The sequence below is a fragment of the Solea senegalensis genome, linkage group LG1 (genome assembly GCF_019176455.1).
Source record: "Solea senegalensis isolate Sse05_10M linkage group LG1, IFAPA_SoseM_1, whole genome shotgun sequence".
NCBI lineage: Eukaryota > Metazoa > Chordata > Actinopteri > Pleuronectiformes > Soleidae > Solea > Solea senegalensis.
In genome coordinates, this window is record NC_058021.1 from 40,682,119 (window position 1) to 40,705,892 (window position 23,774).

General features: G+C 41.8%; 1 protein-coding gene across 5 annotated transcripts in view; it reads right to left on the reverse strand.

Moving 5' to 3' along the window:
- Positions 1-431: 431 nt before the first annotated feature.
- Positions 432-23,774, reverse strand: part of mpp7a (MAGUK p55 scaffold protein 7a) — a 128,780-nt gene continuing 105,437 nt past the window's right edge. For all 5 annotated transcript variants that reach the window (XM_044041884.1, XM_044041875.1, XM_044041865.1 and 2 more), the window contains 6 exons: positions 22,801-22,974; positions 17,407-17,487; positions 13,680-13,773; positions 11,435-11,543; positions 9,548-9,691; positions 432-2,687 (listed from right to left, as the gene is read on the reverse strand). In XM_044041884.1, coding sequence (XP_043897819.1) covers positions 2,508-2,687; positions 9,548-9,691; positions 11,435-11,543; positions 13,680-13,773; positions 17,407-17,487; positions 22,801-22,974 — 782 coding nt within the window. In that variant the 3' untranslated portion in view covers positions 432-2,507. The remainder of the gene's footprint in view (positions 2,688-9,547; positions 9,692-11,434; positions 11,544-13,679; positions 13,774-17,406; positions 17,488-22,800; positions 22,975-23,774) is intronic.

Here is a 23,774-nt window from a genome sequence, read left to right on the forward strand (position 1 = left end):
ATTATTGATATTGGTAAAGTATTCTTTGTTATCCAAATTGTATTTATTGTTTAAAAACTATAAAATTATAGTTATAATTGCACATTTCATATGTTTGTTATTATAATAATAATAATAATAATAATAAAATAATAATAATACTTTCTCATGAAGCAATATTGAGGTTATTTGTATTGCTAAAGCAAAAATGTTATTTGCACAACAAATTATTGAAAGGAAAGTGAAACATTTGTTCTAATATTGAGTCAATAAATGTGATACTTGACACATTGTTACAATTTCGTGAGAGTCGGTTGTTTGCGCAGTTGTTGTTTTGATATTCCCGCTACTTCCTGTCGTCTTTGGCCACTTCCTGTGCTCCACCTAATCTTTTTCATTGGCTCTTGGCAACATGTGTTAGCAGTTTGGTAATACACTATCCGATAGTGTCCAGCGTCAGCAAAAATAAAAATTGAAGACCAAATGAGATTGAAGCGGTCTGACTTTACATACTCTATGTGTCTGTTGTCAGTGTATTCGTACGCGTCTGAGCGAGCATCATGAACTATAGGCCCTGAGAAGTTTAAACATACTTTAGGCTAACTTAGTACACTTCTACACACAATAAAGTGAGCTATGGTTGTAGCAAGACTGCACTATTGGGCTGGACTACAGCCATTGTCCCAGTATACAAGTACTAGAGGGGAATTGATTTATTGGTTTATAAGGAAGTGTGTCCATCGCCACAATGCTAAGAAGCAATTCCCTTTCAGCTTGTTAAATGGTTTCTGGTTTAGCTGGCAGCTAGTTAGCTAGCATGTCAAGTGCTATTCAGAGTCTATCACCCATGGACAAATGATTTAACCTGCCAGAGCGTAACATCTCCATGTCAGTATAATATATACAGGCCTGTTGTTGTCACTGTTGTTAGACTTGTGTGTACTCTAGATAAATTGTGGGTATTAGCTGGGGGTGGGAACTGAGGTGCAGTTGTGTCGACGTGTGTGTTGAACATTAATGTCGCGGGCTATACTCCCCTGATTCCAGCCACATGAAGCTCAGACGCAGCTCAAACAGAATATTTAGCATTCATATTCATTGACTTCTTGAAATGCTGCCCTTCTAATCCATCAGATTACCCTCAGCAACTGTTCCCAACGTTAGCATAATAGAATCATGAATCTACAAGAACTGTAATGATGCTAATGGTAATGACAGAACCATGGAACATTTTAAATCAGTCTCCCAGCAGTTAGCGCTAAGCATTTCTTTTCTATAATAATAAATATTAAATGTACTGAGTACAAAAAAAAGGAAAAGATTAAGCTAGACTTGGGAACTGTAGACTAAAATTAGCAATAAATGTCTAATGCTCATAAAGTCCGGAGCGGCTACTTAGTATTTCTCTAAATTGAAATCCTGGAAGTGTGCTGCTATGAGGCGACTATTAGCAGCTTTGCTGAAGCCATTTTTATGTGAATAAAAATAGAGCCTCCACCCTTATAAAACAGAATTGTGAACATTTTCTTCTAAGAGACAGCCAAGAGTGTCCAGTTCTGGGGCTTTAAACGGCCAAGTTGTTATGCTGGGCACCTTCTTATGAAGGGTGGCTTGTCAAAATGCTCCTAAATGGAATATATAACAACTAAATAATAAAAAAAAAAGCTCTTTATGTGCTTTGTAGATGGAAAACTAGACTAGGGTGATGAAATCAAAACATTGGACTGAAAGAGGAGATGCCTTGAGTGTAAAAAGCTGTCAGACTAGGCTACCATTCAGAAGAAGAGAGTTAAGATAAGTGTGTAAAGGGTATGCAAATAAAAACACCTGGAAGATATTAGAAAATATATTAATTTCTCTTAAATTAAATTACACTTTTTGCCCTTTCTTAAGAGAGTACCTGACATTTTTTGTTTGGAGAAACAGTCATGAAAGCACAGATGTATAATACAACAGAGTATGTTTTCTTTTCTCCTCTTTAACTCCTCAGAATGTGTGTTCTCTTGCACACATATACATGTAGGTTGCCAATCCCTTTGGTTTCTAATGCTCTAATGTTATACACGCGCTACAAAAAGGAGTCCCGGTTGGCAAGGAGGGTGATGTGCTGGCAGGACTGCTGGTGCTACGAGGATCCAGGCTCGTTCCACATTCTGGTTTGGACCAAAGAGCTCCAACTCATGGCCATGGTTGTGTGACCTAAATTGTGATCCAGTTCGATGTCCAAGGCACATATTCTGGAGGGACGCCGTTAGCCTCAGCCCTGTCAGATCTGGTCAGACCTGGAGGTTCATGTCCAGACCGCAGCTGAGATCTAAATCCTACCCGACTCCAGACAAAAAACGTACTTTTAGGTCTGGGCAGCTCAGGTAGGCCGCACAGCTGTGTGGAGTCTTTTACTCGTTCTTCCCCGTCCCCACTTTGTATATTTACAGTATGTATATATATAAAAAAAAGAATAAAAACCTGCATATTTTTTGTCAGAGCCCTTCCCTTTTTGCCTTTTCACAGCATTGTATGCATGGGTCTCAGGAGTGAGTCCAGCTGACTGGAACCCAGTGAGTCTCCATCTCCACTTTCCTTAGTGCCAACCGCAGCTCGCTGAAGGCTGCAGAGAGGTCATCATTCACGATGACCTTATCAAACAGATGACCGTACTGATTCTCCATGGACTGGGCGGTGCTCAGCATCTCCTGGAAGTCCTCCTCCTGCAGAATGAGTGAGAAGAGGGAGAACATGATGGAGGTGAAAGTGACAGGAAGGAACAAGTATATGCAAAGACCATTCATTTCTGGGCTGCACATCTGCCGCAAAGAGAAAGCGCCGTAAATGTGAGGGAGAGATAATTCACATAGTGCAAACACAAATTGCATGGCCTTGAACACACAAATAAACATAAAGTGGCCCAATACGGAGTCGGTTATAACCTCCCAGAGACATGAACCCTGGCACTGACCGCACACTAAAACCTCTCTATACAACAACCTGACCTCAAGGAATTTTCATAATTTCCTTCACAGATTCCACGTGGTTCTCCAAATCAGAAAGAAAACAAAAATATCCTCAAAATAAGCAGAAGACAAAACATAACCATAATTTACAGGAGACTGACATGTACGACATACTGCATTATTGGTAGTCTGGATTTTATGTGACGGGGAAATGACAGCTGGCAGACGGTGGTTCAGTGGCACGTCAAGTGAGTGGTCAAGCGTGAATCTGCCGGATCTGCAGAAACTGAGCTTTAGGGGTACCAAAATTATGAACTTAGTATGTCTTCAAAAACAAAAAGGTTGCAAGGCATAACTTTGACTGACTTGATATTTTGTATAAAGTATTTTACCCATGTATTCAGGTAATGTACATCACTTTGAATCAGTCTGATATCAGCTGTACTAGTTGCTGTGTTAGTAGGAGGGGATATGCATGTGTGTGTTTTTTATTATTATTATTATTCCCATTAAATGTACAATAGATCAAAAATTCCATAATAATCTTTCAGGATAATGCACAACAGCCTATCTGAGAGAGAAAAACACTTCTGCACCTCAGTCATAATCAGTCCTCAATTGATTTCATGTGGCCCACCATTTAATATCAAGTTAAAATGACTTAATTTACAGTGAACTCTATATCGTTCCAGATCAAAACAAACACTATATTTTCAAATAGTGTGAAATATCGTCACTAGTATCATTGTTGTGATATCATGACGGAATATCGTGATATCATTTCAAGCTCAGTGGCTCCCAGGTCATCTGAGTAAGAGATCGCCTTGGTTATCTGAGGATTATGAAATGAGAAAGTGTGAGTTTAACAACCTGCGGATCTCACTCACATCAATTAACTATTTCATTTGATCCTGTAGAATAACTATTAAAGTATGGCTTGAAATCATGGCTTTGAACATAAAGTCCAAGACTTGGACTCCACAACTTGGGACCACATGTGATGCTGCAGTTTTGGTCAGAGCAGAGTTCACCTTCCATTCAACTTCTGCTTGTGTGATGGACAAATTCAAGCTGTTATTAGAAACAATGGAGTCATAAAAATGTCAAACAAAATCCTCTTTCCCTCTTTTGTAAAATAGGTGTTTTTCTCTTTAATAACATTCCCAGTCTTGAATGGCTTAACAGTATAGATATGCAGCCAGCGATCAAAGGTCAACAAGGCTAATGCAACTACAGTGTGTGAGTGTTTTTTTTTGCATTGCACATTTTACTTATCTTTAAATATATTAAAAGATAAATGTACAGTTTACCTACTTACCAACAATGATTCATAACTCATAGAATCCTTATCCATAATAAGGGCAATGGCTGAAGTGCTGCCTACATTAGCGGTGCACTTATTTTGGATGCCGTGACATCCAGTAAAAACAGATGAGAACATAAAGAAGGAGCTGTATACAAAGTTGCATGCTGGCATAGAAGTTTAAACAGGAAATCTTCCAGGGAATACAGAGTTTTATAAGTCAATATGCAAATCTGATACCCAGTGTAAAGAATAAAACCACGTGCTACCCGAGAGGAAGAGCCAAATAACACATTTTTAACCAGGTCTGGAGTAAATATGGTCATTTCTAGGGCTCCTGTATTCATAGATATAGTATTCTGAAAGGGCCCAGGTATCTCTCTCTCCATGGTGGTCCCTCTGAGGCTTTCTGCTCTCAGCTATGTGGGCTCTGGCTGATCCTGCTCCCAGCACAACTGCAGGGCTGAAGTGGCAACTCTCATTTAACACTCGACTTATTTTCTGGACTCTTTGGGACAGATATGGTTTTGCAGTGGATCCCTCTGCCAAACACGCAATTATAAATACATACAGATGCACATTCATGCAGCAGAAAGTCAAAGACACATGCTCCCACAGGATCACGCGCACAATGTGTACGCACATAAACACAGCCTTATTTAAAAGTGAAAAGTCAGCAACATTTCTGGAGAAGCTCCTTCCAGCCGGGAGTTATTTCACAGTGTTTCTAGTGGTTTTCCGCTTCATAATGAATTAGCTGCGCACCTAAATATAAACACTCATTCAATGTGACACTTAGCAAAAGCCCCGTCTCCTTTTGTAGCCCAGGGCTGTCTAAAATAAATCTATAATCAACTATGTAGAAACCAACCCATGCCATCTCACACGTCCTCAAACAACCTCCAAATGGCCACTAGAGACCTGGCATTAACGTCCATCATCAGAGAGCGTGAAGAAGGACTGCTCACACCTGTCCAATGTGGTCTTCTGTGACCACATATGGTTGGATCTGGGCTTCCCCTGCAATTTATTCAAATACACACTGATGTCACGACTGTTTTCAAGAACAAAATTATGTTTATAATGAGTCTGATTGTCAGCGGGTTCATGTGTGTGTGTGTGTGTGCAAGGGCCAGAGAGGGAGAGGGAAACAATAAATAAGGAGCTTGAGAGAATTAAATATGATTAATTGGTTTCAGTGTTTAATAATTAAAGCAGAACTATGCAGGATTATTAGCTTAATTTGACAGCATTGTGATAGTTAAATGGCTTGTTGGGGGGAGATGGGGGGCTGTCTCCGCTCCCTCTACCGTCTGTTAGTCGAAAACCAGCCTTGCCAGGACTTGAGTCTCACGAGAAACTCAATTTGCTTTACGGCACCACACACACACCATGTATTGACTATAAGTAAAAGTCTATACTATATAACTATATAACTATAGTGTTTTTTTCTAACTTTTAACAACACCGAGGATAAAGTGATAGAGACTGGATGGATGGATGTTTACGGTGGTGTCATGTGTAGAGGAAAAAGGCAAAAAAACAAACACACTTGCAGTGTGAGAGTTCCACTCTAAGTTAAGATCTCGGAAAGTTCAAACTACTTTTATGTGAATATTTTCTGGTTTCTTTGCTCAATATAGCAAATAAATGATTAAAAACTGAATTATGTTGGTTTGTGGACAAAAAAAATCATTTCAAATGTGGGAAACACAGACCACACATTTTCTGACATGGTATAGCCCAAACACTAATAATCAACAGATTAATCGATATGATTTACTGTATATCGATTAATCGATAAATCATGTGGCCGTCAGTGTTAATATTGTGGCTACAAATAAAATGAATGTATGAGTTCTACGTCAGCTAGAGTGGGGTTCTGTAATCCTACCTAAGGATGGGTTGTGTCTTTCTGTGAGCAAACCACCTCAGAGTGTGGATTCTGTATCTGGATCTGGGAGCACTCAAACCTGCACTATGAGCGATGTCTACGTCCTCAAACAACATGATTGGATAACTCAGGTATTAACGAGGTCTAAATGACAACAACTCCGAGACAGACTTAACTATTCCCCTAAGTGACTATACACTCCTCTGCAGAAGTTCCCTCTGTTGGACCAGGACTTAAAAGATGACCACTGTGTCCAGCGCCAGCAAAACAACCCCTCTGACCTGTCCTGGCAACTAAATGAACCTGGAAGACCGAGCTCTGCTTCATGTGCCAGTGATATTTCCACTGTCCAGCAGCAAGTCTCTGAGTCTGTCTCCAGTTAGGCCATTCAAGGTAAAAGATCATTAATCACAGCAGGAAGCTGCTTTGGGGACAGGGAGCTGGGTAGAGAGATGGAAAGAAAACCAGAAAACAGAGTGAAAAAATGAACAAGATAGATGTGGGATGAAACAAAAAGATGAATTTAATGAAGGTAAAAGAGGCCAATGGAAATTTGGGCAAGATGGAGTGAGTGGATATTCTTTGGCATCCACTGATCCGTGCAGGGTCGCTCTCCTCGGAGAGCAGTTTGAGCTGATGCCACCTCCGAAGGATCAAACTGGAGAAGAAAAGCAGCGGGGACTCATTTATCCCAACTACTATTAGATTGCTTAATTTCCACATGAAATGATGTAGTGTCTTGTGCCTGTTGAAGTACTTTGTTAGGCTGTTTAATCTCCGCTTGGTCATGCCGCTGATGTTTCTCCTTGCTACAGGCTATAAACGATGTAATGTTTTTATGGCGTCTATTTTCACCATTTTCTTTACCGTGTTCATTAGATCTGAGTCTGTTTAGCTGTAAATTCTGAGCAAAGTGGAAAAATCTCCTCATGGGACGATAAAGCCTTTCAACACTTTCAGCATGTGCCAGCCACAGGTATCATCCCCCCACAAATCTGAATGTTCACAGCAATAAAACACAACTCTATTCCCTATTTCAATAAATATCAAACAAAGAAATCTCTACAAATGTTTTTTTTTTTTTTTTTGCGAGTTTCAACATCTCCCTCCTTGAAAACCGACTCGGAGCGGTCTCCAGCTAATACAATGGGTCTAAAGTGAGCCTGCTCTGCTGAAACAATGAGATGACTGTTCCTCAGCCTTTATCATTAAAGCAGACCTGTCTCTCTGAGAGAAAAACAGCTGGCGGAAGACCCAGCACGTCTGAGACGAATCACCCAACAACAGCTTCTACTTTTAGAGCCTTTCATAGCAAAGTTCTCAAGGCTGATGTCGTGTCGGTGGACATGAAGTTTTACACAGAACCTGATCTGTTATGTGCCTGGAACACAGGGTGTCCTTCTGTCTCACAGTCTTCACACAGGTGTATTTAAATATTATATATTATTATTATTATTATTATAATATATTAAATTATATAATATATAATATTTAACCTGATAATCTGATACTGGTATTGATCATCGTGTTTCTGAAGACTACAGTTAACTACAGTTGCTGAATTCTTGCAGCAGCAAACTACACTTGTAAATTATGCTGGATGACTTTCCCAAGTGGGCCACACGGTGGTATAGTGGTTAGCACTCTCGCCTTGCAGCGAGAAGACCCGGGTTCGAGCCCCGGTTGGAACAAGGGCCTTTCTGCATGGAGTTTGCATGTTCTCCCCGTGTGTGCGTGGGTTCTCTCCGGGTACTCCGGCTTCCTCCCACAGTCCAAAAACATGCAATGTGGGGATTAGGTAAATTGGACACTCTAAATTGACCATAGGAGTGAGTGTGAGAGTGAATGGTTGTTTGTCTCTAGTTGTGTGTGGCCCTGCGATGGACTGGCGAACTGTCCAGGGTGTACCCCGCCTATCGCCCGATGTAGCTGAGATTGGCACAGCACCCCCCGCGACCCTCTGGTGGAGGATAAAGCGGTTAGATGATGACTGACTGACTTTCCCAAGTCTGCATTGAGTTATTTTCATATGAAGTCAATTAAAATCATCTCAACTTTGTACAGTGTGCGACGTCCTGTGTTGTCTGGTGTTACCACAGGACGTTTAAGGACCTCATTATGGTCCTTATAAAGGTCTATGTAGAGTTTTAAATGATTACTTTGTGGATCCTTGTTGAATCAGGACAACATTATAGCCATAAAGGCATCACTCAAATTATAGAAACACACAACGTGTGTTGAGAACGGGTCAACTTTAGTTCTGGTTCCTCACTGCGTTCAGCCTCATTATTGGGTTCAAGGACAAGTGACATACTGACATCTCTCACTGGCTCCGACAGACTGCAGCTGATGTTTAATAGCATATTGTGCTTGTTGCTACTTATTCATTTAGGTCCCTTCAAGTTGACCACATTATATATCACAGTTTTCCTGTTGCTCTCATTGTTGTGGCCGCTCCGGCTCACAATAACACACTGCTGTAGAGGCCAGTGGCTACGCCCAACTTAAAACACTGTGTAAACCAAGTGGTTGTGCAGAGAGAGACAGCTTGATTTGTCGTAATGAGGAGGATTTCTAAGCTTGCGGTGACTTAAAGAGTTGGGACTTTTTCGTGGAGCATGAGATCACCACTGAGGGTGCAAAGTGTTCCTTTTTTTTTTTTGTTTGTTTGTTCTTTGGGACTTTAGGAGAGATTTGACGGAGCAGTGAAATAACAAAAATGTGCTTTGTAAACGTTTTAAATGTAGAAATAAGGTAATATAAACCAATAAATAAATCACTTTGTCCATACTGCTATCACCCCCAGGATCTTAATGATTGTCCTGCTGTCTGTCCTCCATTTGTGGGACTGTGAAACGCTTGATGTATCCGGGTGCAGAACGTATGCATTTCCAAACATAAACAAAGTCGTATGGATGTTGTCTTGATCTCTTTGACAGCCTTGCCTTTCTTTATTTCTCTGCTTCCGTCTCTCCTCGCATTTCACACCCCCCTGGCGTGGCACCAGGTTATCCCCCCCGTGTGCTGCAGACTTTTACGTAGTTGCCTGTAGCGATCCAAACAGGCGAGCACAGTGAGCGTTGTGCTCAGTGGGGCTGGGAAAACCATCATCCACCTTCAGTGCAGCTCTCACCCTCCCCTCCTCTGCTCGTCAACTTCACAGCCGCACAGAAACGCCGTCTAATTGGTTTCATGTGCGTCCTCGCTGGGCTGAGATGAAGGTGTGTGAAGGGATGACCTCATCACTCACACACTGTGTATAGATGGTGTTTCTCTTGGTTTTTTTGTATCTGTAAGTTTATTTCACAATGTTTGGATGTTTTTTTGTGTTTGTGGCTATAGATTTTATAATCCTCTGTATCCTGACTTAATAAAGCCCTAATTAACCATATTGTATTGTATCTCCAGACATTGGCTTACCGTGTATGGCTTTGTGGATCCCTTGTCCTCCTTGCCCGATAAGGTTCTGGCATTCTTTCTGGTCTCCTGCAATCTCTCGAGTGACGGCGGCTTCACGAACACAACGAAGGGTTTCAACTCTGCCGTCCGCAGGTGCTTTATTGTCTGCGTAGCGACAGAGAGAAACACTTAAGAAACACAAAGAGTGAGTTGTCAAGCGCAAACCTAGAAGAGGATGACACGTGGTCCAAAACAAGAATGAAGAATTAACGTAATGAACATTTAGACATTTCATAAACAGGAGATAAAATAAGAAGGAACAATGTTTACTGAGGAAAACCAGAAGTGTCTGTCAAGCAATACTATCAGACCTGACTGAGGGAGCAGAGCACACGTATGTGTGCTTCTTTGTCGACATAAATCAAATCACTTCCTGTATGCAGCACAGGAATGATCCGAACACGTGAGGAGAGTCGTGAGGAGCTTATACGTTTAATCAGCGTCGCGTGAACCCGTCTGACAAAGGTTTAAATGTCACATACACTTTTGTTTACGTTCAAATGTTACTCACTGCAGTTCTTCAGAATGAAAAATATGTAAAAAGACCAGAATAGTGACAAGATTGACTCATGACAAGGGGTTGCTGTTTGTTGGTTTTAAGGGGTCACAAGCCAAAAAGGTTGGGAAGCACTAGTTTAATGTATGGGTGGATGGAACAAATGACAGGCCTTGGCCTGAACAGTGCGTGTGGCGCATACGCTTTATGTCCACATCAGTCGGCTCTTTTTGTCTCGCCTTTCTGGTGACAATTGCATGAAATAACACCCCGAATCTGCTGCTGAATGAGCGGTGTAACAGAGAGGTCAGAGACGGTTAGCGGTGGCGTCAGATTGAAGGACCTCCTCTGGCTCTGGCACTGGGACCAGGGCCCCCTCACTGTGCTAATAGGCAGTGGATCCAAACCCACAAGTGATGGGAGTATGGATGAAAAGCTAAGGGTGGGACAGGAGAGGAACCCCTGGGGAGCTTTCATCATGGCTTTCATTAGCTGCTCTGCAAGTCAACATGGGAGAAATAACATTTGACACGGACAATGATCTGATCTACGACTCATGTTGGAAAATGAGCATATCGTGGAGTTCCTTTGATTATAAAAAAAAAATCACTCAGTTAAGGTGACAATTAGTGAATATATTAAAAAAGATAAAGAACTTCAATGACTAATAAATATGTGCATATATTAGCACAGAATGGCCGTAGGAACAAGCATTTGGTTAGTGATGATGACATTTGTGAGGTTTCTTGAATGCATCTTGACCATTAAAGACCATAGTGACTATCAAATAGCATTTTTGTTTGAAATGCTCATCCCCACTGGAGGTAGGGTGGAAAAAACAATAAACTTACATCACCACGAGCTCTAAAGCAGACCAAAAAAAAACTGAACGTACATACGCCCACATAAGCCAGCACAGTTGTTTTACTTACACTCCTTACCTGAGGGCTGGATTGAGAACATGCCACGCTAATCTATATAATGGTTTATATATTATCCGTGCCTGTGTGTCATTATCCAATGAAAAACAAAACATGGGGTTTGTTGGGGCTTAGCGACATGCCGGCCATTTGTGTAGAGTCAGATCGCCACCACCCAAGACACATAAGCCAAAGAGGAAATCTCCAAATAGAGGAAATTAGCAGTAATTGCTGCCTCGAAATGCCTTCCCTTTAAAAACCTGCTTTTGGTAACTGAAGCTGAAGCAGCCAAGAGGCCAAAGAGCTCGAGAAAAGAGATCTGCTTCTGAGATATGCAGAGGCCGAGGTGCCATAAGTCTAAAAGTATACTAGGAAGTGAGAGATGGTGGGATCCAGATTAGGAGATGCAAAGGAAGGGTTTCTGAAACTCACATGAGGCTGAACATCCAACAGGCAAACTTTGTTCCTGGAGAGGATGGATCGAATTGAGTCGAAGCTCGTGCCATAGTAATTGCCTTTGTATTCGCCGTATTCGATGAACCTGAAAGATGAGATGAAAGGAGATTGGAAAAGAGCAGCGCTGTTGTGAAAGAAAACACAATTGTGATACTTTTGTGTGTGCAATGTGCATTAATGTCTCATGGGAGAAACACTATAATCCCGTCCTAATCTAGTCGACTGTGTCAGCACACTCCTGAGATGTAATGATATTTAAAAAAAGACTGCAAATACACAGAGGTAGGTTTCTCTTTCAGCTGCTGACAGATCAGAAGATATCCTCCTCCTCTACAGCACAACCTAAAAACCAGACACCTTGGCTGAGCACATTTTCACGTAATCTGCTGTGCTTCTCTCTCAATCAGTAACACCTGTTTGTTCCAGAAAGACCAAGAACGCTGCTTCTAATCCAAGCAGGACTTAAGCAACTGTGAGGGCGCAAGCAATCAAACTGTTTTCCACTAGATAATCCTCCCACTTTCACACCAATCAGATGTCATGAAAGCAAAAAAAAAAAGAGGCAGAAGGGTTTATTTTTAGCTGAAAACAAGAAGGGGAAAAAGGCAGCGAGCAGAGTAACGACGTGGAAAGAATTTGAAGCTAATAGGACGACGTGGTGTACTCGCAGTCTGCTCAGGACCGGTGTCGGACAGAATGACTGCGTCAGTGTGACCGATGCCATGCAAAAAGAAACTTTTATGGTAATTCCCCATGTAAGACTTTTCTTTTCCATTTTCAAGGCTTAAAACTCAACAAACCTCTTACTTTCTTCTGGGAAATTCATTACACAGTTTACAGTAGCACGTTTCAAAAACCTCACACCTTGCGGCACAATTTTCAGGCGTCAGAGGAGAAGATATAAAGATTTAAAATAAGGCAGTGAGAGTATGGATTGTTGGCATTTTGACACAGAACAAGGCTTCCCTTGGGAAAGTTGTTTGAGTTAAACACACGTGTTTGTGTTGTGGACCCAGAGTTCAGAGACCTTTTATTTCGGCATTGTTCCTGCTGCCTACAGCGAGGCAAAAAACAAACAAGTCCACCTCACCCCTGGTCTCCTTTTGCTGCCTTGTAATTTCAGTGTGGAGTGTCCCACGCATCCACGCCACATCACAGCCCTGTCACTCACCCCTCCAACTCCCTGGAAAACATCGCATGTCTCGACCTACACCGCAACATGGCCTAAATATACAGCCCCCCGTCTCTTCTTCTCTCTGCGTGCTCTGACACTCAATACCAGCCACCGACTTCCCTTCTCATATTTAGCACGTACAACGTGACGCTTTGCATGTGTAAATGTTTCTTCACATGCACCCATGTACAGTTTATCTTCTCTCGGCCCCGCCCAGCTGGTGTGACACCAGCAGAAAGGCATCAATCATTCTTTTACAGACTATTACAACTTGCATTTCCATATGTTGGCCGCAAATGTCAAGGCAGGCCGTGGTGTGGCGGCGCTGAGAGAGAGAGAGAGAGCGTCCAAGGAAAGGAAGCTGTCACAGGAGACCTTGAGGCCAGTGTCTGGATTTGTTACCAGCACAGTGCCCAGTCCTGTCAACACTCGCTCACACTCAGTAGAAAGACACACAAACAACAGCAAAGAGAGGCTTTTTCCTGGGCAGTAGCTAGTTCAAGATCAGGCAGCTGGTTTCACACGGCACTGCCTCAAGTGGTCCAGATCATAAATACAAGGGAGATTTAGTCGTTTTCCTCTGGATGAAGGGTCCAAAATATCACACACTTTAAAAGGCCAACAAGGCTACATTCAACAATGCATGTTAAACTTTCTAATCTTTTTTGTCTTTTAAATGATTTCTAAACATTTTGTTTGTTTTTGTGCACATTTGTCCTTGTTGTTGTTTTAAATTGTGAAATTTAGCCGACTGGATTCAATAAGAGACACTTGTTATAAAATGCTTGGTATTTGCAGATGGAGGGGGTGGGGGGATGGGGGGTAACCACAGCATATGGAAGAAGAATTGTGTGACCTTATTTTCACTTGTTTAAACTTGGCCATGTGCGCCCCGTCTGAACTGGAAATGTATTGTTCACAAAGTGCGGCACACGTAGTTCTTATCCGTCTCAACTGGTAAATATTGTTATCATTAGCGTCTGTACTCTTTGTCCACTGTTTGGACTCTTTGTTTTTTCTTTTTACGTCAACCGCACTCGAGCCTACTTGTTGTTGTAGATGTCCGTCTCGAAAAGACTTTTGGAGATGAAGTGGTACTCCACACCGTCGCTCTCCTGGCTCCTCTTGGAACGACTTGTGTCTGAGAGAGAGAGAGAGGGAGAGGGAGAGGGAGAGAGAGGGAGATTACCTCAAAACCCAGACTGTCTGACTCACTCCTGAGGCAGGAACCATCTAAACTGAACCACTCATTAACATCTCTGGAAGTCTGAAACATTAGCGCGTCAGACCATGCCAACCCTTGTATATATGATTGTGTAATAGCACTATAAAATACACAACCTGTAGTTCTGCAGCACAAAAACGCAGACACTTAACTGACATTCAGCAGAGGTTTACTGCTTTTTATTAAATTAGTCTCTTGTAATGTGGCTGCAGTGCCTGCAGGAACAGCAACTGTGGCGTTAGCCGACAGTGTTAGCCACGGTAAGGTAATTGAGTTTGGGAGCTCTCATTAACATCAAGTCTCTACGTTTACTTGGCCATAAAGCTGTGCTGTAAAAGGGGCTGGTTGGGTGCGGCACGTGGCGCGAACGTGAGCAGGCGGCGCTGGATGGATTTGTAAAGGCCGAAAGGTTGACTCACTCTCAGGAGCACTCGAAAGGTCAGACGGGTTCACCCATCTGACACTCCCACCAGCTCCAGAACAAACTATTAAACCTTTATCACCTTTTACTCTCCGCCGAGTCGCTCCGTGTGCCAAAGCTGTGCCATGACAGTGATCAAAAAAGTTCATGGTAATACAGCAGTGTGATTTATTCAAAGTGTCACTTGCTGGAGGAGGAAGAAGCAATAACTCTAAGTGCGGTGGAGAATACACTGAGAGAAGATCAATTACTTTGAGTCATGAGCTCCACAAAACGTTTGGAAAAAGACGCGGAGCAGGCCAGAGGAACCTTTTATGAGATTACATATACAAGACATATACTTATAAGCCCAAAATATTTAATTGTGATTTTTCTGACATACATCAACAATTTGATATGTGATATCATTTTTAAAATCAGGCTTAAGTTCAGCATTTAATGTATTATACATTTAAAAGAAAAAAATGAACTCCTATATCATACTCTTCTAATGCACTTGTCTGTAATGTGTTTTTACTTGGCACAGAACATAGAGGAATCAAAAACAGAGCAATTTAATCACAGCCTTTCCAAATGTTCCTAATTGCATTGTTTAAAATCACAATTTCGATTTGAACCACAGAAACATGTAAGACTGTTTTGCCAAACAGGCCCTTGGTAGTATGACCAACACCAGACACCACTGTATTTTGGAAATCTGCTTTGTGGCACAGAAAAATAATTACAGCGCAGTAAAAGAATGTGCATCCATTCATTCTAAAATCATGGAAAATATCAGTAAGCTTGGACTGGACTCAAAATGTTTAACCCTTAACTCTGATGGAAACGCTCCTTGTGTTTCTTTGGCGGCTGTTTTGCACTTTACAGCAACAAGGGGACAGAGAGAAAGTGAGAGAAAAGGGGGGAGAGAGAGAGAGAGAGAGAGAGATGGTGGTCTCCCCAGCACAAAAAAAAAAATGCGTAATGCGTTCAGGCTTAATCTGAAACAACATCAAGTGTTAAACACATCCATGTGTCCATTGGCAGCAATCAAACATTAAAAAGGAGGGAGATGAGATACTTTCCGAGTCTCTTTCCCTTTAATGAGAGCCAGGGCTTGTGCCATACGTCTCCTATACTGGTCACAATCACAGTGTCTGGGCTCCATTAAACGCAGCATCACAGGTCACATTTGAGAACGATTAATAGTCCTTGTGGAAAGAAAATAAGGCAGAACCGATGGGATTTTAATACCGGGGACATTTCAAGTGTCAGACTTCAGCTGCGACGCATCCATTATGCCACACGGCGTGTAACAAACACGGCAATTAATATTAGCGAACCTCGTATTTCCTCGAGCTCGTGTCACGGACTCCCTCCAAGCCACAGATGGTAACAACACAATTACTAATGCTGCCGCCCTGCTTCACTGAATAAATCAAAAAGATTTATTTGTCCCAACATGCTGGCTTCGGGGACATCGCAGAGCTACAAAAACTTAAAAAATGCTGGCAAAGTAGGGCGAGCCAGTCGGTTGCAGCGGCGCTGGACAGCGTTCAGAATTATGGCACGGCTGTCTTTCAGTCCGTAAAAGGAGAAAAAGGGTGGAGGCTGAGGAGGGGAGGAGACAGAGAGAGACATAAAGAAAGTGAGAAATAAACTGAGACAGAGAAGCTCAGAGCCAAATTGTGAAGCAGTGGAATGGCAAGTCTTCAGACACAGAAAAACGCCATTTCCTCCATCATTTGGAGCTTGTCAGGCAGTCAGACCAGAGCCACGCGGCCCGGGCCTGTGCTGCCTCACACCTGCTCCCCTTGTGTCACTATGCGAATATCACAGGTTGCAATATACTCACAATACAATCCGGCATCTTATGCATTTTTTCAGTTTGTGTCGGTGAACAAGAATCTGCTCTGGATGCACAAGAGAAGAAATCGAACCAGTGACTTTAGACTTAAGACAGACATACACTTAAAGGTCCAGTGTTGAAACTGAAGGTGAAATCCCTTTTTAATTTAGCAGAAATTGAAGATAAAAACATTAGACTATTTTTTTGTACATTAAGAGTACAGTCACCTGACATTATCTAACATTATTTTAGAGCCAGTGTTTTTACATACATACATACACACTGTACCTTTACGATGACGTAGATTTCCAGATTTCCCAACCTTCCCCAATCACAGCCATGTCTTAACTGAGCTCTTACACAACACCACCACTTGATATAAAGTTAGAATGAAAACTGGCCTGTGACCTCCTCTTCCTCCTCTTCCTCCGAGTGAACTGCTTTGTTACCAAGTATAAACATAAACAGTAACCAAAACTTTCACTATGATGGTAATAATACATTAGGCCCCATGTGACCCTCGTGTGGAGGATAAAGCAGTAAAAAATGGATGGATGAATGAATTACATATGAGTTTATCTGGTGTTTTAATTACGGTACATTTGTCTTTTTTGTCGTTTCTTTTTTTGCGAGCTATAATGTCATTTCATGTCGGAAACAAAGAGGCATTGCTTTGCATAAGAAATGTGGTTACATGAGTGCCGTCATACATAACACCTGGCCGTAACACTCCAAACAGATAAAAGCCTCACTCCCACTGTGTTCCAGCTTTCTCTGCCTCACACACACACACACACTGACTCATTCTGGCCTGCATCTGCGGCCACTTCAGTCTGTTGGCCTATGTTTTGTTCTGTTCTCACTTACAACCCCGTACACCACACTCACACCCACATCTGCATCGCTAATGTTCCCCGACTGACGCTCTTAATTTGGCCTAATTTACAAAATACATATGTTTGATTTAACATCGTTTCTGGGGACATTTTTGTTTTGGGGCAAAGTTCACAGGTCACGGTTGTTTTCTTATGTCTCACAGTCCATCTGTCTTACATATATGTGCAGAAGGCCAAACGCTGTCTATTTGCCAGTAAATAGCAGATCTGAAAACTGTGGTCTGGTAAAAAGGTTAAAGTAGGAACAATGTATAAAACACACACACACACACACACACAGAGACAACAGAGAAGAAATGAGCAGAGAGGAACGAGTGGAAGACAAATGGAATCTACTGGCCGATGTTCAGCGAATGTTGGATTTGACCACAGACACACAGGCACAGTGAAACGAGTGAACTTACGTGCGACAGTCACACTGAAGTGCTGAGGGTCAGAGATCAACAGCTTCCTCTGCAGCTCACTCAGGCCGACGCCTGTGGGTCCTACACAAACATGAGAACATGAGAAACAGAACATACAATATAGGGAGTCAAATGGTTTTTAATGCAATTCTAGGTCAACACACAGAACAGTGACTCGGCAGAATTTGAATGATGTTGTTGTGTTTTGATTATCTGACGTTGATTCAGCATTATAAGTTGAGTATAAAGCTTATTATCTTACTGTCATTAAGTTAGACACTTGTATCTTCATTCTATATTTATGCTGCAAACACACATATACTTTGTATTATTGTTAATATACTGTATATTGATCTTTAATGTATTCAGTCTTGCATATTGTGACGATTGTATATAATTCTCATCTTTCATACTCTTAGTATAGGTTGTGAATCTCTGTTCTTTATTTATTTATTTTTGGTTGGAGTAGCTGTAATGAAAACAATTTCCCTCCAGGGATTAATAAAGTATTTCTGATTCTGATAATGATTTTGAAGCTGCTGTATTAGGTCAAATAAATGGCACAGAGTTGCTTTCAATCATTATTTTTTGGGGGGGTATATAATATAATAACAACAATAATAATAATAATAATAACAATAATAATAATAATAATAATAATAATAATAATGATAATAATAATAATGATAATAATAATAATAATATAATAATAATATTCATTACAACATCTAATTCCAACACATTATTTTGTATATCAACACCAGTCAATACTTGCATACAGCTGTAAATTTCCTCTCATTTTCAGTTTCAGAGGGCAAACTTGTTGTACTTCTATAACAGTATTGCTGTTTTTCCCTGTAAAGATATACTCTTTTTATTTGCATTTTTTGTTTTGTAACGTACTTTTTAATTACATTGTATATTAAATTAAAACACAATCAACCGGGTAAAATCTTTTGCCAAAAAAAAAAGGAAAAAAACGTTGATTAAATATGACAAAGCTACAGGAATTCTACAGTTACAGGTGGTTTTTAACCACATCCTCTCCCACTGTACTTTGGCAAAGCATTACATTTCCAATATAGATTCACAGTGAAGGTAAGAAACCGTTTTCCAGCACTGTTGTGCGTCAGCTGGATTTTCCATCTCGCTCCCTGTGGGGAAGTCGAGGCAACGAGTGAGAGAAGAGAAGGAAGGAGACATTTTTTGAGTATTGACTATTGATGCATTTGTGGTTCCAATTTTTTTTTTTACAGAGGTCAACATGTGGAGATGGTTTAGTCAAACTGATAAAATCATTTCAATTTTGATATTATAATACAAGGACAAGCTGGTGGCTAATTTCTAATCGAATGCAAAATGCAGAGAATACGTACGTACACGATTATGTATTTAATGAAAAAATGTGTTCACTCTGGTTCTGATATGGTAAAAGTGAACTTGTTTTTCCTCTGTCTCACTTTCTACTCCGTGAAGAGCCACCCTTCCAGTGTTTTGGTGACGGTTACCAGGCTGCTGTTTCATCCTAATTTAAAGTGACTGGCGTAAATGTCTCCAACAAACTGGACATAGACTCAGTTTTGGAGTTACAAGTGAAGTGCGTGGCTCAGTGTTTCACCGCAGCTCTGCAGCGTGTGCACAGTTAGAGATGGCGCTTGATCTGGGCTTGACATTCTTTGCATGCCTGACGTTCTGGGCAAAAACTACAATCGCATCAAACCTATTGGAAATTCATTTCAGGCAAATGTGTTTAGCAGGTTGCTCCTCTAATACAAACGGACAATGAGTTTACTCAGTGACGCGGGTTAGGAGGAAAAAAAAAAACATTTTTTAAAGGACAAACTATTTTTAAGAGGTAGTGTAGTGCTCTCTGATCTCATATGAGCTGGTGAAAAGGCTTTGGAATGATGCACAATCTGATAAATAGGTATAGACAACAAGGCTCTTGAGCATAATCTCTGCTTCAAACACATGCAAATCCAAAAACCATGCTTACCCTCTTCTTCTGCACCCACAAACACATGCTTGTGGGTGTTTTTTTTTGCACGACAGCGCGACAAGTGATAAAAGCTGTTTCCTCATTGTGCACACACGCACCCACTCACACAGACCCTCTTCGGGGTGACAGCACGAGGCATTTTGTGGTCACCGTCTCGCATAAACAAGCGCGTAGCCAAGCAAAGACGGCGATCAATCTTAGCAGGGGAGAGGGACTTTTTTTCAGGGAGAGAAAAAGTCAAAAAACCGAGGGCTTGAGGTCTCGGGTGATTTATTAAGATGAGGAAATGGAGTTCAGTTTGAATTTGTTTCGGGAGCTCAGCAGGAATGCGGCAGTGCTGTTTGAACAAGGCCGTGGACCAGAGTTGTTGGATGTCCTGAAGGTGGTAGAGCGTGGTAAAAGAGCCTTTATGAACCCTATCACTGTGGGGTGGAAGGTCCACACGGCAGGCCGCCAAGCTCCACACAGGCTTGTTTGCTTGAATACTGGAGCTGAAGCACCGGGGACGAACAGAGACATTTGTGCTTCTCTTTGAATGACTAACTGCCCCCTCATGCGTGCTTGTAAAAGCATGTCCGCCTTGTAGATCGCTCCCTGGCTTGCCATTTGTGATATCAGCGGCACATGCCAGCAGGACTTCTTGAGAATCCCTCAGATGACAATTAAAGCTCATTCCAGCTGTACCACCGCCTGCCAAGGGGGGGCAACAAGCCCACCCCTAGGTATTTTACAAACAGTAACAATGCTGTTGGTCCTGTTCCACCACCGTAAACACGTCACCTCTTTGTGCATTGTTTGTGTTGAACAATGCCCCGATAGAACAGAAGCTTTAGAAATCTGAAGGCCACAATACAAAAAGGCATAATTTACAATGTCTACTGTTACAGTAGATTGTGTATTTGCTTTTTGCTTTCCTTCCTCCAGCTGTCTCCGTCACTGGCCCTGGAGCACAGAGATGCTCGTGCCAGTAAAAGTGTCAGACTTCATTACTGCACCCATTACAGAAGCTGACTTTAATATTACTGGATTAATAACTTAATAACAGGCTAAATGGAGAGTGCATCGCAGTCAGTTTGAGCAAAGACGGTGAAGTCCGGGCCCAGCCAGGCTCAGCTCAGGGTCTCTAGAGCCTCGAACCTCCCAGCATGCATGCACATCCAGGTCAGGGCGACATGACAGCACTTTGTGGCGGTAACAGAGATCATTTACACAGCTACTACATTTTAAATAGGGAAAAGTCTTAATATAGAGCTGCACTTTTATGTATGTAGACACCACATAAACATTCACTTAGGCATTAGTGTGTTTAAAATACGTTGAACAAAATATTTTCATAACTTTCAATTGATCAGAATTTTACTGTAAGTTCAGTGGGTTAAGTTACACGGAAATGTGGAAATCAGCACACCATCTTGTCAGGTTAAATAATCCGGTTTCTTTCAAAACCATCAGCGGTCTGGTCAAGCTACTCGTGCAGTGTCTAAAAATATGTTTGGATTGGCTGTCTGATTAAAATGTATAAAAACCCAGATAAGCATCTTGATTTATTTTTGAAATAGATCTCCGGCTCCTTGCTCCACTCAAGTGTGAGAGGTGGGTAGCGGGTCATTAATTAGTTGGCACTGCGGACCTGCGCGTCCACATAAATGAAAAGCACCCTTAAGGCGGTGGTGAAAAAGCTTTGGGAGATGTTTGATATAAAAATAACAGAAGGAGGGGGAAAAGGCTGGAGCAGAGTGGAAAAACTACAAGACTGAGGCCAAGTCAGGCACGGAGGGTTAAATCCTGTCTGCAGTTCCTACAATAATACAGACCTTTAGCTCATGATGCTAATTAAGGCTGCAAGGAACCGCTGTCATTTTAGCAGATAACATCATAAGGAAATGGCTGCTTTTGTCTACCTGTCTCTATCTGAAATCATTAGATAGAGAAAATGAGTACGGCTAGAATATCAATAGTTTCAGCCATTATATACTAATATATAGATTTATACTAATATTAAGAGGCAACAGACAACTTGGGCTGTGTTGCATCACAATATGCATATACCAAACACAACAGATACCAGGTGCATGTGCAGTTTTAGACGCCGCCGTGCCAAAAGGATCACATATAAAAAAGCAAGGCTTATATGGGGACATTGCAATCAGTTTTAACATCATAATGACAAGGTTAAGCCAAAAAAGTTGTCCATTTCAACTTTAAATGAAGAGCAGACACTTATACTGGGGGAAGTACGTCAGTGTCCCTGAGTGAGAGGAAAAAAAACAAGAGCAGCAAGAGAGAAAGGTTGGAAAGAAACAATTTCTAATAAGAAAAAATCAAGAGACTCTGGGGAGAGAGAGCGAGGCAGAAAAACATAAAGCAGAGCTTTCCTTGGCCGTCCGCTTCGTTGCGTGTGAAATTGTCCATGGGTTGTCCTCCAAATTATGAACGTTAATTGAGAATATTTACATTAGCGTGACAGGTGGGAGAGGTTCAGCATCCTCTGTGCGAGACTGTGACACTGGCAGGGAAACGAGCTTTCCTAATTAGCAACATGGCTGATGAAGTCCATGCATTTAAGTGAACCAAGGCTTTAGAACCCCACTCTGCATGAAGCATGTGTGCATGTGTGAGGTATTTATTTCTAGAATAATCTTTGTAAATGAATAGAGTAAATGTCTGAAATGAAAAGATGGAGACAGGTTTTGGAGTTCTCACTCCAAGTGAGTGCACCTCTTTTCTTGATGAATGGAAATAAACTGGAAGGAATCGTCCTGAAGATTTAGGGAATGTTTTGTTCCATCTGTGTCCGGGACATTCTTGTCATTTTTTTGTTTCAAGTAACAAACCTAGCGAGGAACTATGTGGAAAATCCTAAAAGTCACCGATGGCACGGTTGCTCCTGAGAAATATTTAACATCTTCATCGCCGCACCTGGCCTAACATAATGTTCCCGCCATTCAACTGGCAACACTGGTCCTCGAGCCACAAAATACACAACGAGAAACTCATTTCAAGGCTTTGGCACGTTGTAAAGCTCTTTGGAAGCCTCTGGAACACCCGCTCCTCCAGGCAAGTGTTAACAATTCCATCAGTTCGAAAAACTGAGAGGACATAAAGAGTGAGGTGTCGTAAATGAAAATATTAAATGTGACTGATTAATACGACGCCTGCTCTGTCATTTCCAGTGAGTGCTATAAAGTCTCAACCAAGGAGGCCCAGAATAAATACATGAGTCCCCGCATTGTGAGGCTCATTTCTGGCCCGGGGGTCATGGGAGGGCAAGGCCAGGCCCACCTGGGGCTTCTGGAGCCACAAAAACTCCAGTCGATGTGAATCTGTCACCATGCTAAAGGATGCAGTGCCAGAGAAGCAAAGTGTGAGGTAAGCAGTTCAGAGTCTTGACTCACCTACTAAGACCACCAGCCTGTGTCTGGCTCCGCTCTGCCTGCGGTACGGGGCCACCTCCTCATACGTGGGCACGTCGGCCATGTCGTACATGTCGCTTTTCTTACACTCGTACATGGACTTGTTGGTCTTCTTCTTGTCTCTCTTGCTGAGACGGAAGCTCCTCCTGAACCCGGCTGGAGGAGACAGACACGTGTTAATCCACAAGGTAGCGGAGACAAAAAAGACATGTGTTTTGATATGTGTTTCAGTGTTTCAGTGTCTTCAGAGGCAAACACCTGCACACAGCCTGATGTCCCAGACGTCATACTGCGCTGTAGGTGTAAGAAAGTCACACCAAACATGGTCGGACGTGGCCGTTTAACTCGTGGTGAGACTGACTCGTCCGTGTTCGTTCAGGTTTTGAAAGCTGTGGTGTCTCCAGCCAGATTTCCTCTCGAGTTCTTGTGTAAATCAGTAAAAACTGGACGTCGTTATCACGAAACGCTGCTTCACTGTGTGAAATTACTGCTGGTTAGCGAACGGTCCTTCACATAAATGTCAGGCTGTGATTTGCAATCTCTTGACATTGTAGCTTTATTGGAAGATAACAGTGAGATATGCATGTGTGTCATTATTTGGCTGGATGTGCACACGACACTTTACAACATTTGTCGTTTCAGATTGGTTTACGGCGTGTACTGAGAACTCGGCCTGACCCTGCAAAGGTTTCTTATAATACTGATCACATGCCTGGATGTGATGATCTATGACAGTATCAAAAAGTAGGAATTTAGTCCTAATTTGACGACTAAGGTTTCATATTTACGACAGATGTTGGTTGAAACTAAAAAGAGTCAAATCTCCAAAACTCAGGTTATCTAATATCCTATTTCTGCACATAGTCACGGCTGTTTTCTGCCTTTTATTTCATTTTTTCACCAAATCAGTAATCAATGAACGTAAAACTATGATCCGACATGCTCGCGTACGATTA